Source organism: Rhinolophus ferrumequinum, chromosome 4 (genome assembly GCF_004115265.2).
Source record: "Rhinolophus ferrumequinum isolate MPI-CBG mRhiFer1 chromosome 4, mRhiFer1_v1.p, whole genome shotgun sequence".
Lineage (NCBI taxonomy): Eukaryota > Metazoa > Chordata > Mammalia > Chiroptera > Rhinolophidae > Rhinolophus > Rhinolophus ferrumequinum.
Window position 1 is genome coordinate 101,590,599 of NC_046287.1, and position 17,104 is coordinate 101,607,702.

General features: G+C 36.8%; 1 protein-coding gene across 13 annotated transcripts in view; it reads right to left on the reverse strand.

Annotated features, from left to right (window-relative positions):
• The window catches only part of KATNAL1 (katanin catalytic subunit A1 like 1), a 79,895-nt gene that overhangs the window by 41,806 nt on the left and 20,985 nt on the right, over positions 1-17,104 (reverse strand). For 12 of the 13 annotated variants that reach the window (XM_033104633.1, XM_033104625.1, XM_033104632.1 and 9 more), the window contains 2 exons: positions 16,323-16,498; positions 14,276-14,436 (listed from right to left, as the gene is read on the reverse strand). In XM_033104633.1, the coding sequence (XP_032960524.1) occupies positions 14,276-14,436; positions 16,323-16,484 (323 nt within the window). In that variant the 5' untranslated portion in view covers positions 16,485-16,498. Of the gene's footprint in view, positions 1-9,398; positions 9,445-14,275; positions 14,437-16,322; positions 16,499-17,104 lie in introns of those variants that run through there. The other variant, XM_033104636.1, reaches the window with a different exon arrangement.

Sequence of the window (17,104 nt, forward strand, 5' to 3'; positions counted from 1 at the left end):
TGATGCCGTATACAAGCTTTAATTATTTATATCATCTACTCAGTAGTTAATAAAACTTTAAATATGATACCATAACATCACTAATTAAGAAATCGGAGCACCTAAAAATGAAATTATAGGGTCACTACCAAGTTTTTGGCATATTCTAGAAACACACATGTTCCAGTGACGTGGGCTCAGAGTATACACATCCTCAGTTGAACCCACTGCATCACAGCCTGGCAAATCTCCATGAGAGACAGGGCTACAAAAATAGGACTAGCTCATGGCACTGCTCCTCTACAATCCCAGAAGTCAAAGGGAGAGGGGCCTTTTGACGATGCCTCCATTCCATGCCATATTAAGAAAGAGGGTCTAAGATTCATCAGTTTTCTCTAATTGCTATATAAGCTTCTTTCTGAGTCCCACCCACTGAGCTCTCTATTTCTTCTAGCTTTCTGCTTAATGAGTACTCTAAATTATTTGTTTATATCTATTTGTTCATACACTGTTAGAATTCTGGCATAAGAATAAGTAATTTGGAACACGTTCTCTATATGTCTAAGAACACAAGCCAGATTAACGTTAACTCCTAGAAAAGAAAAAAAAATAATCTTACTTTGCTACTATATCAGGGATGCCAAAAAAATGTACACATTTTAAGAGACGTTATCTATGTATTACTTTTCGAAGTTGAATTAAATTATGTAGCAATGTGTAGTATGACGTTCGCTCAAAAGATGGTGTTAATCAAATGAATCTAGTGTCATTCATTGTATTACAATGTTAATACAGTATTTTACCTTTCTTATAATGTGTGTACATTTTTTGGCACCCTCCGTATTAATCTATATAACTCCAGAATTACATAAACAGGAAAACATCTCTCCATAGCTAATAAAAAGATAAGAAATGTAACTTCCAAGAATTCACACTGATATTTTTACTATAAGAACTTGGAGTAAATAAATATACTAGACTTCTGACTCCAAGAGAAATTATTTGGTAAGAAATGAAGGGTCAAAAAACAAAACTTAAATAGAAATTAAAGGACCTATCATTTGAAATTAGACATTAATGATTTAAGAATTTTAGCGTCCACTCTCATCAAATATGTAACTGCTATCTTTTCAAATCAGTATATGTTTATGGTTTACCTAATAAGTACAAGAACTATGTTGGATGTTATATTGACATAAAAATGTTGTCATGTTGCAAGCACTATTCCTAAGTACCTTCATAGAGAAACAGCAGGGAGAGCTGGAGTCAGCATCAGATTGACACCCCTAAAATCTGGGTGCCTTTTCACTCCCAGGTTCCCCAATTACTGATTATCTGAGCATTATCACTAAACACCTACAAGCTTCACATTTTTCCTCTGTAAATGGAGATGATAATACTTCACAGAACTTTTAAATCTATATTTCATTTATATATATATACACACACACACACAGTAAAATGCAGATAGTAAGTATTCAACTCAATACATTTTTGTACTATATAACCACAAATTGATCAAGATGGAACATTTCCCAATATCCCAGACAGCTTTTCACAGTCCCTCTTAGACAATTATCAGCCCTAAAGATAACCACTATTCTGACCTTACTATCATAGATTACGTTTGCCCTTTGTAGTTTCACATAAATGTTATTTTATAGTACATGCTCTACCTGGTTTCTTTGTTTCAGCATTACCTGTAAAATTCATCTCTGTTCCTGCATACAAGGTCTGACAATTACGTTCGCGAACTTTCACCGTGCGCTTCCATTGGCAGCACTGTACAAACAGCTCGGTAAGGTTTCATAACCTTGGTGACCCGGAAGCCGAAGGCGGGCTCTGCCCCTGGCGCCTGGGGAGGCTCGGTAGGAACGGCCCAGGAGCTTCTACCACCCTTCGCTCCCTTGCCGACATCACGCTCCAGTTCCTGCTTGGATTTACTTTTGACAACCTGGTTGGAATGTATCTGGCTCAGAATTATGACATACCAGACCTGGCTAAAAATCTTGAAGAAGTTAAAAAAGACTTGGATGCCAAGAAGAAACCCCCTAGCTCATGAGGCCACCTCCAGCACTGCCTCCAGGACACTCGTATACTGAATCTGCTCTTCTCGAGGGCCTCCTTTGCCATCCAAACCAAAAGCTTTTGTGTTTCTTTCCAGTCTCAGACCCTGGGTTGCCTTAAGAGCACAAAGGGGGTCACAAGTTAAGAACTATCCTGACTTTTCTAACATCCTCATCTCTTCCTTTCCTCCTTCCAGCCACTTGAGAGGTCCTAAGACTGCAATTATGGAGCTAGATTAGTAAACATGACCTTCATAGCAGTCTCTCTCTTATTCTTTGGGATTTCTACTGCCGTTTTTCAACAGAAAAATTTAAGTGTTTGGTATAGCTGATCAGATACAAATAATGCTTATTTCAGTTTAGCAATTATAATGGGTGTTTAAACATTTGGTACTAAATTATGTTGTTTCAAGGTAATTAAAATTAACATTTAAAAAAAGTCTCATAACCTTGGTATATCAGTGTCTCACAGCTGTGTTCGTGTCAACATGTGGCGGTGTCTTGCTGAGTGGTGTTCATCATTGTTGTTGCATGTTTTTATGTGCCGTTGTGAGAATGTCTGAGCTTGAATTACAGCAACGAACAAACATTAAATTTCTGGTTAAACTTAGCAAGAGTAGAAGTGAAATCAGGGACATGTTAGTCCAAGTTTATGGGGATAATGCCATGAAGAAAATGGCAGTGTACAAATGGATTAAACGTTTTTCTGAGGGGAGAGAACGCGTCACTGATGAAGAGAGATCAGGGCGGCCAGTAACGAGCACAACTGATGATAACAGTGCAAAAGTTCATCGAACTGTGCGTCAAAATCGTCAGCTGACTCTGAGAAGTATAGCAGACCAAGTAAACAACAACAGAGAAACAGTTAGGAAAACTTTAACAAAAATCTTGGCAGAGAAAGGTGTGTGTAAAAATGGTCGCGAAAACAAAAGCAAAGGAGAGCCGAAGTTTGCCAAGACTATTTAGAGAAGCAAGATGATGTTTTGGGCCATGTTATCACTGATGATAGAACAAGAGTGTACCAATATGACCCTGAGACAAAGCATCAAAGTGCACAAGGGAAGTCAGCCAATTCTCCATGATCAAAAAAGTTCTGTCAGTCCAAATCAAGAGTCAAAACGATGGTGCTAACCCTTTTTGCTATCAGGGGGATTATTCATTATGAATTTGTACCAACTGGACAGTTTACCAAGTTTACTATTTGGAAGTGCTGAAAAGGCTGCCTGAAAAACTTAGACAAAAACGACCTGAACTGTTCACCAACAATTCATGGCTCTTGCATCACGACAGTCCACCAGCTCACACAGCACTGTCTGTGAGGGAGTTTTTAGCCAGTAAACAAATAACTGTATTGGAACACCCTCCCTACTCACCTGATCTGGCCCCCAATGACTTATTTATTTACCCGAAGATAAAGGAAAACATTTTGATGACATTCAGGACAACAAGGGTAATATGAGAGCTCTGATGGCCATTCCAGAAAAAGAGTTCCAAAATAGCTTTGAAGGGTGGACTAGGCACTGGTGTTGGTGCATAGCTTCCCACGGGGAGTACTTCAAAGGTGACCGTAGTGATATTCAGCAATGAGGTATGTAGCATTTTTTCTAAGAGGAGTTCACAAACTTAATTGTCAGACTTCGTATAGCATTAGTGTATCTTTCTTCATTACTATGTAATATTGTATTGCATCAATATACTACAACTTATCTACTCTACTGTCAAATGACACGAGTTGTTTTGTTTGAGGTTATTATTAAAGCTTCGATGAATATGGGGGTTATGCTCATGGTAAACATGGCCCTCATTTCTTTGGGGTACGCACCCAGGATTGGAATTGCTGGGTCACAGTGTCTATGGAAGATTAACTTTCGTATATATAGCCAGCTTTCCAAGTGGCGATGCCATTTCACACTCCCAGCAGCAATGTCCAAGTGCTGCTTGCTCCATCGTAGCTACTCTGGTTGGGGTGCAGTGGGACCTCAGTGTGGTTTTACTTTGCCTTTCCTGAATGACTATGGATGTGAGCACCTTTTCAACAATATGCTTATTACCCATGTGAATATCTTCTTTTGTAGAGGATGTATTCCAGTCTTTAGTCCATTTTCCCCCCCTCAGGTTCCCCAATCGGATTGTCTGACTCTTTTCTTAATGATTTACTACTTGTCATTCTTTCCAGGCAGACCTTGGAGATACTGCCGATTTGATTCCAGGCTACTGCAATAAAGGTAATACAGCAATAAAGCGAGTCACATGGAATATTTTACTTCCCAGTGCATATAAAAGTTATGTTTACACTATACTATAGTCTATTAAGTGTGCAATAGCATTATGTCTGAAAAACCTGTGTACATACCGTGTTTCCCCGAAAATAAGACCTAGCCGGACAATCAGGTCTAATGCATCTTTTGGAGCAAAAATTAATATAAGACCCGGTATTATATTATCTACATTATATTATATTATATTATATTGTATCATATAAGACCCGGTCTTATATTATTGTAAAGTAAGAATGGGTCTTATATTAATTTTTGCTCCAAAAGATGCATTAGAGCTGATTGTCCGGGTAGGTCTTATTTTCGGGGAAACACTGTAATTTCAGACCTATCGATTTTTTATCTTTAATGCTTTAATGTCTAAATAAATCTTTGCTACCCCAATATCATAACAATATCCTTCTATGTTATCTTCTGTAAGATTTATTTTACGTTTTACATTTTAGGTAGTCATCAATTTCAAATTAATTTTTCTATATGGTGTGAGGTAGGGGGGTTCAAGATTTTTCCCAGATGGATATCCAATTAACCCAGAAGCATTCACTGATAAGACCCACCTTTCCCTACTGAATTGCAGTGGTGCCTCCTTCATAAATCACGTGACTTCACAGAATTTAATCTTGACTAAGTTCCAGTTCTCAAAAGAACTTTAGAAATTTTAGTTGTTTTATATTAAGTCTTCCTCATTATCTAACAAGCAAATCAAACCCACTCAGAAATACAGTGAGTACTACAGGCCATGCTGATACGAACTGTTTGTATCAAGGGTGCTTTTCATGCCAAAAAATACTCTTCAAAAGTTTACTTTCCTGTTTTAAATATTCAACTTATTAAAGTTAAAAATGCAAAAATTCAATTATTCCTTAAAGTTTTTTCTAGTTTTTTTTTTTTAAGGAGGGTACAGCTCAGTGGCCCATGTAAGGATCTAACCAGCCATCCCCTCCTTAAAACTTTTAAATTCAGCTTACGAATATTTTTATATATACAAGAGTGCAGATTTTAGAAGTCACTTTTAAGAAGCTTTTGAATAATGCTTGGTCCCATTTACAAACGTGGTTGATTAAATGACACCAAAATTTTTCACCTTCATTTTGAAATTTATTTCAAAGGAAGGAAGTATGTTTTCCTTCCTTCCTAGTTCTTCAATTGTCTTACTTAACAAAGCATAATAATTTATAAACAAATATTTTTATAAACCTAGTAAATTAAAATTATAAATAAGCATAAATTTCTCCTACATATTCCCCAAGAGGAAACATAAAATGTTTTGTAGAAAATATCAGCGATCTAAACGATGCCGTAATACATCGAATTGCAATCGCATGCTCATCACCCTCATTAGCCATCTTTTCTTACATCACAAGTGCATACCCGCTTCCCCGAAAATAAGACCTAGCCAATCAGCTCTAATGTGTCCTTTGGAGCAAAAATTAATATAAGACCTGGTATTATATTATGTTATGTTATGTTATACCAGGTCTTATAGTAAAATAAGACCAGGTCTTATATTAATTTTTGCTCCAAAAGATGCATCAGAGCTGATGGTCTGGCTAGGTCTTATTTTCAGAGAAACACAGTAAAAATAAATACAAAGGGTGCAAACAAAATGTATACACATTTTAAGAAAGGAAAAAAATTATTAAAATTGTAATACTCAATACACACCAATAACAAAAAATGAATACAAGTCACGTTTGACTTCTGCAATTACAAGAGGTGCTCAAAGTGGTTCCCATCAGCGTCCAGACACTTCTGATTACGGCGCAAGACTGAGCAACGCTGACCTAAGTGCCCACTTGTATACTTTTCTTTGGCACCCCCGGTATGCATTAGTGCACATATTCCTTAACAGAAAAATATTATTACTATAGTTTTGATTCTCTTAGACATTTTTATTGTTAATTCTAAATTTTCCTGGAGTTAAAAGATGCTTACCCACTATAAAAGACAATTATCATCCAACTTAACCAAAGTAACATTTAATGAGAAATTTCAGCTGGTATGAAACTGGAGCTGCAGACATACTTTTCACACCAAATATTATATAATCCCATTTAATATCATGGGGGTTGCCTTCTTAGGATTTTGATGTTACCCACAACCAGATATTTCAGCTAAGATAGTTACTGGATTCTTATCAGTGATTCTGATGGGTCATACTAAGCCTGATTTAAAGTTGCAAAGCCAGTCATCCTACACTTCAAAGGTGAGGGGAGAGGCAGGTAACACTAGTGATTCTTTAGTCTTATGGTAGACTCCCACCTCTCCCGGGCAGGTTAAGTACTTGATTGCACCTTGCTCTTCTTTGGTATTTTGAACCTGAAAACTTAAAATATTTAATTTATTTTCTGCCTAACTCTAAAGACCTGAAAACTACATAGACAACTGCATTCTTTCAGAGTATAAGGACTACATAACTTTTAAAGATATTAAAATAATATCTGTTGAACTTTAAGTATCTCGCAGTTCTTTGTCTAGCTTGTAGTCAAGTTCTGAGATTATTCTACTAATTTTCAAACCATAGGGATACTAAAAACATATGACATAATCCCTGCATTCAAGAAACTTATAATTTATCTGAAAATATATACGTATTTTAAGAATAATACTGGACATCCCTTTCTGTCCACACATAAATACTACAACTACAGCTTTGCTGAAGTAGTATTTATGTAGTATTTATGAAGTTCCCAACTAAGCCATAAACAGTCCTCAAAAACAACAAAGTGTAGGATAAGACCCTCAAGAACTTATAATAGAAATACAAAAATAATAAAAATATGGTAACAACAAAAACAAGCTGAACACCTTCTCACTATAAAACATATAGGAATTCTGGGTAAAATGTAACAAATATCTTTTATATACTTAGGTGCTCTTACCAGAGGGCCAAATGATAATGGCCAAAAAATAAAAAGAAGAAGAGGCGGATGACACGGCAGTCCTTTGGGGTTCCCAGGCCTGAGACACCTAGGGGTTTGAGATGTAATGACCACACAGTAAGACGTGAGACAAGGCCTGAGGCCCACACAATCAAAGTTGAACTGAGACCACCCCAGAATGCCAGGACTCCCAAAGGGCTACAACCTCAATGACATGGCAGAATTTAAAATAAAGCAAACACACACACACACACACACACACACACACACGGAAAAAACAAGTGCATCTTTCTACCTGTTCTATACTGGTGGAATGAGCAAGTCTGCCCCAGAAACAGTAACCAAGGGATTGCTCGCATGTGATTTGGGATTCAGGTTTATACCACCTTGAGCAAAGAAATTTACCTAAGAGCAGTGCTGGGCAGGTGACATCCCTAAGGCACCTGGATGAAGCAAACACCAGAGTACCACCCTCCTCAACAAGCCACACATTAGAATGACTAAAACCTTGAGGAGACATTCTCAACTTTACCGCAAACAAGAGCCATCAGAAATAAAAAAGATAAGACTTCCAATAGCTTCTGATAATAGAACTATCAGTTATAGACTATAAAATGAGTGGACAAAAGCATAAAAAATTTCAAAACAAAAGAAACACAAGTCTTAAGTAGTATAAGTAAAAATAAATCCACACTTTAGATGATTCATAGTGAAACTGTTTAACACCAAAGACAAAAAATAACTCATAAAAACAATGAAAGAGAAAAGTTATCTACAAATGAACAATTAGACTGATACCAGTACGCCAGAAGGCAAGATAATAGTATTATTAACGTCACCTTCAAAGCACAGAGAATAAATAACTAACAATCAGTGTTCTGTACTAAACTATTTTGAGACAAAAACTGAGTGTTTACCACTAATAGAGACCCTTGTAAGACTATTAAAGAACATGTTTCAGCAAAGAAGAAACTGAATATCGAAAGAGTAAAATGCAAGGCATAGTGAGCAAAACAACTGGTAAACACATAGAAAAAATCTAAGCATTGTACTTACTCATTCACTCAACAAATATTTACTGAACGCCTACCCTGCGCCAGGCACCACTCTTGGTGCCGGGGCTACAGCAGTGACAAAATCAAAAGCCGTGACCTTACAGAGCTTACCGTGTAGTGGGGACGATAAACAATGGTAGCAGTCAGTAGTGTGCAGAGTAAGGGGTAGAGTGCCGGCGGTAAGTGAGGGGTAAATGCCTTAACTAAGGTGGTCAGGGTAAAACCCCAGGGGCCGTGTGAGGTCCGGGCATCAGCCAGGGAGCATCGGGGGGCGGCCGGTGGCTAAGGTTAAGAAATAAACCATGTAAAGAGTTTGTTAGCACAGGACCTGGTTCAGTTAGGAACTCCATAAATGTCATTGTCGTGGTTAGTCAGCACTACTTCCTACATTCTACCCACAGTCTAAAAATGTAGTCCATCCCATTCTCCAAAAACAGAATTTAGAAGAGACTATGACTCCAGCATGTTAAGAAAATGAGCATGACCTCAATGTGCCAATCATATTAGGCAAATAACCGATTCCACCATATAAACAATGACCTTAAAGTTTCTTTTTTAAAATTCCTTACTTGCTCGTGACCCCTAAGGGGCCACCCCTAACTCAATCTGTCTTAAGCGCTGGTTCTCATGTCCAATTCTTATCCAGCAGCTTGGCTGGGTGGTTCATTATCTGTTCCAGTCTTCCTCTAATTCTCTGTATCGCATTCACCACCGAATGCGGTCCAGTCTACACCAGTCACAGGTCCCACACTCACTTCACAGGCCTGTGTCTGTCTGCATCCCCCCACACCCCAGCACACTTCTGGCACGTACCTGGATACAACAGGTGCCAGCATCCCAGCCCAAGCTTCCCAGGATGTCTGGATTATTTTCTCCTACTGGTTTCTTGAGGCCAAGGTGTGTGTGGAAGGAGGGGGTACCTTTATACTTTCCACAGGTGCCTCGCAGATGATGAGTGTCCATAAAATACATGTTGGATGGATCAATGATATAGTGTCTTTCTTCGTAAGACTTCAAAACAATTTTACAAAACAATCTCATCACAATATACATCTTCCAGAGGAGAAAAATGAGGCAGAGAGAAGTAAACTTAACTTGGAGAACCACTTAGTGGACTGAGAGAAAAACGCGTCCTCCTACCTCGGAATCCCGGGAGAATACGTGAGCCAGAGCCTGGGTGAACTTCCTGTAAAGATGAGATGGTGTTTACTGTCTACTGGTGTTTGCCCTTGGCCTTAATTGATCTTTTTCCACTGCAAATTGGGATTTTAAATACTAGCAGTTTCTTAATCTATTTGAGTACTCAAAGAAACATAAAGCAACCACCTTAATGCCAAATCAGTAGGAATTTCCTCTTGGCTGACATTCTACAGAACAGCACCAATTCGATAAATCAACCTTCCTACCTGTATGTGCACAGAAACACATTATGCCGTTTCCCCTATTTGCAGATTAGCATCAGAAGGCCTCTCAGAAGGCCTTCTACTTTCTCTCTACAGAATAAGCCAAATGACGAATTTCAGGCTTGTGTATCCTTTGCTTATTGCCATCTCTCCCGAAAGATGTAACTTTAAAAAGACCTAACATATATTTTTTTAAGTTGAATAAAGAATAGCTTATTGAATATACCTGTATGCTATGTCAGATACTGCTGTGTCTAACACAGAAAATCTTAATTTCATGGCTTCAGGTCCCACTGGGAGAGACCATTTTTAAATGGTCTCATTAAAGAGAATAAACTTAAACTTACATGAAAAATATTATTAAATAATTTCATCAATGTAAGACACCTTTTAACTTAGGACATTAAGAATGATCTGCAGGCTTCATCTCTTTGGAGCTGAATTCTAATACTGACAACTACCGCCCGTCACAATCCTACTTTTGCAGTTCAATTTCTTTATGTTTAAGGCAATGCATCTAATTCACTTTAAAAGACTCTTTTGACTTATCTAAGCAGCTGCTGGTGATTTAAAGCAGGGCCTTGATTAAACTCAGTAGGCACATGACGCAGGAGTAAGCTCAGCCCGTGGCACACCACTGCGGGGACACCCGCTACACAGATCGCCTGGGTGTGCGGCAGCAGGGAGAAGGAGACGGCCTGACAGAAGTCCATGAGGGAGAAGCACAGCCCCACGAGCAGGGCTGGCCAATTTGTGAGTAATGCCAAACACGCCAGCCACATCCCGCAAACATTTTGGACAATACAAGGTAAAGTCAATTTTATTTTCCTATAGACTTCCACTCTAATTTCAGTGTGATGTACCCATGGAGACGATTTTTTAAATTACATTTAAAATGTCAATATTCATTTCAGTAAGCATTTTCAGCTCCTTTATTCTCCCACCACCTCTAATATAATAAGAATTTCATCAAGTGGATAACAGATCTATACACAGGTATCAGGATATACACGTTTATCAAAACATGCCACAGTCACCACTGAGTATGTGTAGGAAAGTAACACAGCAGAATGGATATAAATAAGACCCCTGAAGTTGAGGAGATCTAGGTTCAAATCCTGGCTCTGCCACTTTGTTGTACAGATGACTTTGGGAAATAACAATCTCTTTGGGAAAATAACACGCTTCCATGTCCTGAGCTGTAAATGGGTTTCATAATAATAAATTAGTAATAGTAATATGGGTACCTACTAACAGTAGCTACTTCATGAGCTTATTGGAGGTTTAAATAAGATAATGCCTGTACAACATATAGTAAGTGACTGATAATCAGTTATCATCCTTTCCGTGAAAATTATCACCAACTTCATGAGACTTAGACATTTAAAAACCATATTCTCTCTGCCACAGTTATACAAAATGTTTCAGAAAACTCAGGATTATGTAGAATGTGCAGGGGAAAAATAAAATTCCTTTAGGAATTCTATGGATAAGGCTATCCTTTTTAAAATTCTGTTATTCGCTTATTATTATCTGAAAGAACATTGTGGTACTTTATTTCGGAGTTAACCATAAGCAATTTTAATTACTTACTACATGCCAGTTACTGTCTTAGACATTAAATTCTCTTAATTAATTCCATGACGCAGAGAGCCTCGTTTTACAGGTAGTGCAGCTAATGTTCAGAGAGGCTAAATAACTTACTCAAGGTCATAAAACAAGTAGGCATCAGAAGGAGAACTCAAACTCAGATCTCATAGACTGAAGTAAAGTGTCTTCCCATTAAACCCAGAATATCTAATAACTATATCCACACTCTAGGTGAAAATTTTATTACATGTGTTTTACATAATCTGCAGAAGAAACAAAATCGCAAAAGGAGAAAAATATTACGTAACTCTAACTGACCACAACTCTTAACCCTATACTTAAAATCATAACACTTATTTTACCAGCTCATGATGATATTCTATGCTACAAACCTGTGTAAAGTTTACTTCGTTAACATATGCCTCGCATATGTTACTATGATATTATTATTTGATGAAGGAACTGTGACTTCGCTTATCCATAAAGAGTAAAACTACTAATCCCACACTAGTACTCAAGGTATTAAACAGAATTCCTTCACTAGTAGAATCTTTTGGAATTGTTGGGCGTTTTTCTATTGCTGTTGACAATATACGTGGGAATAAGAACCTTTTTTCACCCCAAAATACAGTCTTAGATTTGCTTTTATTAAGGGTTTCTGGCCTACAGAGGAAAAAAAAAATGCATCCATGGCTACACAGAAGGGAAACGTTTTTTAAAATTTAGTATGGAGAATGGTGGTTTAGAGAAGTACATTCTGGTCCATTCATCTTTCACTTTCAGTAAGGACTGAAACACAAGTATGAAAAGAAATCAGATCTGTGTTATGGGCAGTTCAGGGAGGACCATGAAAAGGAACTACCTGGGGTAATGTTTCTGCAACGAGGAGAACTTTCCAGGTAAGTGTTCATCAATTGGAAAATACCACCACAGGTTTTTATTCAGTTTGAGCCACGAATATTAGAGTTATTATCTGTGACCACTGCTTTTTTGAAATACATCATGGTTCTCTAGCAATTCAGAACAGGTATTTCCTATAGTGAAAGTTATTCCCAGGACCAGATGGCTTCACTGGTGAATGTTACCAAACTTTTAAAGAAGAGAACACCAATCCTTCTCAAACGCTTCCAAAAAACTGAAGAGGAATCACTTCTAAACTTTTTACGAGACCAGCATTACCCTGATACCAAGCCAAATAAGGACACTACAATAAAGAAAACTATAGAGCAATATCCCTAATGAATACAGAGGCAAAACTTCTCAACAAAGTATTAGCAAACCAAATTCAACAACATAATAAAAGGATTATACACCATGACCACATGATATTTATCCCTGGGGGCCAGGTTGGTTCAACATCTACAAATCAATAAATGTGATACATCACATTAACAGGATGATACAACAATACTTCAAACTTGCTAAGAGATGAGATCTTAACTGTTCCCACCAATAAAAGGAAATGAAACTTACATGACAGGACAGAGGTGTTAGCTAGTCCCGCCATGGAAATCATATTGCAATATATAAATATATCACAACACATTGTACATCTTAAATTTACATAACATTTATGTCAATTATATCTAAATAAAAATGAAGCTATTGTCAGCTTTTAGTTTTAACCTAGAAGTGTATTACTGAAATAATGACTTTCAGGAAAAAAGAAAGGTATTTCATTATATATACATACACAACATTTTCAAGTTCTGATAGATCAAAATGCCACTATTTCTTTCTCTCAGTATTTACTCTGGAACTTCCATGGTAACAAACCTACGACTCCTGAAACACTGCCTCTTGAGTGGTAATGGTTACCTTGATTCAAAACACCTGAAGGTGGTGACATCTGAGGAAAGCACCATATTGTTTAGACCTTAGAAAAGAATCAGCACCCAGTGTTTTTATAATGGGAATCATAAAATGATCTGTCCCTCCGTGGAAAAAACACTGAAGGAATAAATTAACCACTTTTCATAGTTCTTTAAATGCTTTTAGGAAACTTCAAGAGATCAACAAGTTAAACACAGGCTCACAGCTCCTGACCAAAGGGAAACTTCCGTTCTATGATGCAACACTGGCCACAATAATACCTCACAAGGGGACTAAAAGCCAGAGAGATCTGAACTCAGATCCTGACCTTGCCTAACTCACAGGGCAGGGCCTCTCAGGCCTCACTTTCCTGACCTGCGGAATTAACAGTTAATTCATTCAATGTTGGCTGAATGCCTACGATGTGCCAAACCCTGTGTTAACAATGGAAGTTTGTTATTCTTGTCTTGAGTAAATAAAACTATGGTCCTAGCCCTTACAAAGCTCCTAATCTTGTGAAGAGACAAAGAAATGCAACATGGTATAACTGCTATGAACAAACTGTTATGCCTGGGCTAATTTAAAAAGGCTGAAAAGAGGAAATACATTGAGCTGAGACCTGAAGAATGAATGAGTTGCTTAGATGGAGATTATGGGTATTCCTGGAAGAAAGAACAAACTGGCAAAGACAAGACAGGAAAGAACAAGAAGAGAGAGGTGTAGAGGATGCACAGGGACATAAATTTAGAGCTTTATCTGCCACACACTGGAAGCTGACCTTGGACCTTAAGGAACACTGAGGCTCCTTCTGCACCACGACTCCGGAAACTGACTGTGGCCCAGCCAGAGGAATCCTACTCGTCCGCCATTTCATCTAAAGCTGGTAGAGTCTTTCAAAGCAAAAACGTTTGAAAGCAAGATAGCCATCTAAGTGTTGATGCTGACATGAAATCTAAGACCTCACTTAACTGGTAAATTTTAGGACTAGCAATTTCTACTGTCATGACAACATTCTAAAAGCAAGATATATGACAAGTGATTGACTATGGTTCTTTAGCAAATGCAAACTCTGTAAACCTGTAGGTGTGAAAATTATCAAAGATATTAAATTTACATGCCCCCCAAAAAGACTTTTTCATCCTTTGTTCAAATAAAGCTTCGCTCTCTTTACTCTAAATATCTATTAGCTAAAGAGTATTAAGTCCCATTTACCTGTGTTCTGCAGGTACAGGGGGTGGCCAAACAGCAGGGTCTCTAAATGGTTCATCTTGACAGGAAACAGGAAAATCGGGGGGCTTGTCGATTTTAAAACTTTCCAACGTGCTGACAATACTTTTAACTTGTTCATATTCTTCCAATAATTCCTGCCGAACCTTAAAAAATATATAGCCTTTATACCAGAAACGCTTTCAAGTTTATATAAACTGTAAAAAATAAATCATTATAGAATGCAAATTTTCTTAATGTTGTTCAAAGTATTCAAAATTAGTCATTAAGGCATATTCAAACAACAAAGTAGATAGGAGGGCAGGAATTTAGTCTGAAAAAAGACTTAATTATAATACATACTTTTTCATAGTGGAAGTGGCTATATATCTTTTGTAATGGAACTTTATTTCTACCAAAGAATTGCTGGCCATTAACAATTTGAAATAAGCGACAAAGTCAGCAATAAGTTAACCGTTCCCAGAAATCTATGTAATGCTCAATCGTTTTACTATATTTATAAATAGCTTCCAAAAAACTGTCAGCCAAAATTTGGACCAGCACTCCCTACCTCCAATATCACTAAATATAAAATGCCTGCCGGTAATGAGCACCTAAAAGCTGGAAGTGGTGTTACACTATGAATCACCCACTTCCGATTTTTATTTAAATGCTCCTTCACCTAAAAGCTAAATTCTTCTGGCCTTGTTTAAATTCTTTCAAGTGCTGGGTAAAGTTTACTTTGAGCTTAAAAGCAAGACTTTTCCTATAGTTACAAAACCTCACTGAGCACCTACTATGGGGAGATTCTTGTGTTTTCAAACTTGGAGCAAAACTGATTTTCAAAGGCAAACAGATAAATAGATTGAAAATTACAATTCTTAATTTTTTAACCAGGAAGCACATTTTACTATAAAGCAGAACTTAAGAAACTTTCCCTCATTTTTTCCTTGAATAATATATAGAAAAGACCATCTAAAGGAACTTCAGAACCAAAGAGAAACCTAGGTAAAATTGAACTGCTCCTATATACAATTACATGCTATACTTGGAAAAACCAAATTTCGGAACTTAATGAAAGAAACATAACAGAAATATCTGAATAAATATGGCCACTATTTAACACAATTAAGAACATGTCAAAAATATTTCCGTGCTAGATTTATAAAACACTCTTATCTGTGGCTAGTGTGCAGGATAGAAGAAAACTAAAAATTTCAACTTGAGTTAGAACAAGTATATTGTTCTCACACAATATAATCTGGTAACACTTAAGTCAGAAAGTAAGCCAAATTTACCCTGAAAACTTAGTAAAACATCAATTTCTGACTAGTGGAAAAATTAGAAGAAACATTTAAAAGGCATTAGTACATAAAATGGAAACTTCAAAGAAATGCTCAACTTTGTACTTTTAATTTTAAAACAATTTTAAGTTTTAAGAATAAGTGGAGAAATTATAATTCAACTTTTTATTAACTATACTATTAAATAATTTAGTTGTATAGTCAAGAGACAGCAAATATAATGGCTTTCTTATTAGATTACTGATTCCTTTGTATTTGTAAGGCGTCTTTCAAAAGAAGAAACTTTCCTTTTTTTAAGAAATTGTTTTTCAATTACAGTTGACACACAATATTATATTAATTTCAGGTATACTGTATAGTGGTTAGACAGTTATATAGTTTTATGAAATTGGTCAACACTACATGTAGAAATGAAAGGGTAAAGGGAAAGTAGCAATACCTTATTTCAAAAATTTGTATTCACATACAATTAGGCCACTGATCATAAAAATTTTTTAAAAATTAAAAGTAGATTCCATTAAAATTAAATATCTTTGAAATATGTCTCATGAAATACGTTACCAAAAGTATATAAAATACTAACTGGGCAAGAGAGACAACTATTCAGAGTTCATTTTAAAATGCATCTCAGTATTCTGACAAGTAAGTACTACTAAGGGCATCTCAAGCTCTAATCTTGCAAGTACAACAGACTTGCAATCTGTTGCAAGACGGGCCCTCGCCCCGCGGAAACTGTCACGTGGTCTCACCTGCTGCCATTTGCCCTTCACGGCCGGGTCTCTGACTGACTGGCAATGTCTCTGAATTTGCTGGATCACCCCTTGGTAATACACCATCGATGAGTCATAATTTCCAAGAAGCGCATATTCTCTTCCTTTCTTTGCATTGTCACAAATCTCAGCCAAATTCATATTCTTTCAAAGACCTAAACGTAAAATATAATGACTTTTTAGCTGATTTTAAAATACTTTTTTATTATTCTTTAAAATACCTGCTCAAAACTAGTTTGAAAGACAAAGTGGTTCTCTCCTTCTTTGAGGTTATCTGAATGCATCTTCTGGTACTGAAAGTTTCTAATTTTCACAGCACAGGGAGATCATAAAAGAACACCCAAGGAGATAATAGGAAGAGAAATTACACAGCTCTGAACTATTGATTTATGTTACAGGTTCTAGTTTTCCTTGCTCATTTGTAATTACCACAAGCTGTAATAACAGTAACGATGAACTTGCTTTAACTTCTTTCAATTTATTCTTGACAATGTAGAAACATAAAAATATCACACATTTTCCTCTCACATCAATTAAAACTGCAGAAATTAGTTCACATTAAAATTTTTTGGCCTCCAAGAAGTCATAGTAAAGGAACACTCTTTAAAGGAACAGCCAATAGCTGTCCATGCACCATTCATACATATTTACTGTCCACTACGATGTGAAACTACGCAAAAGCCTGAATCAAACTACCTGAGCCTTTTGTTCTTCAACTTGTAATCTTCCATCACGCTGGCACTCACTACAGCTTTTTGTCT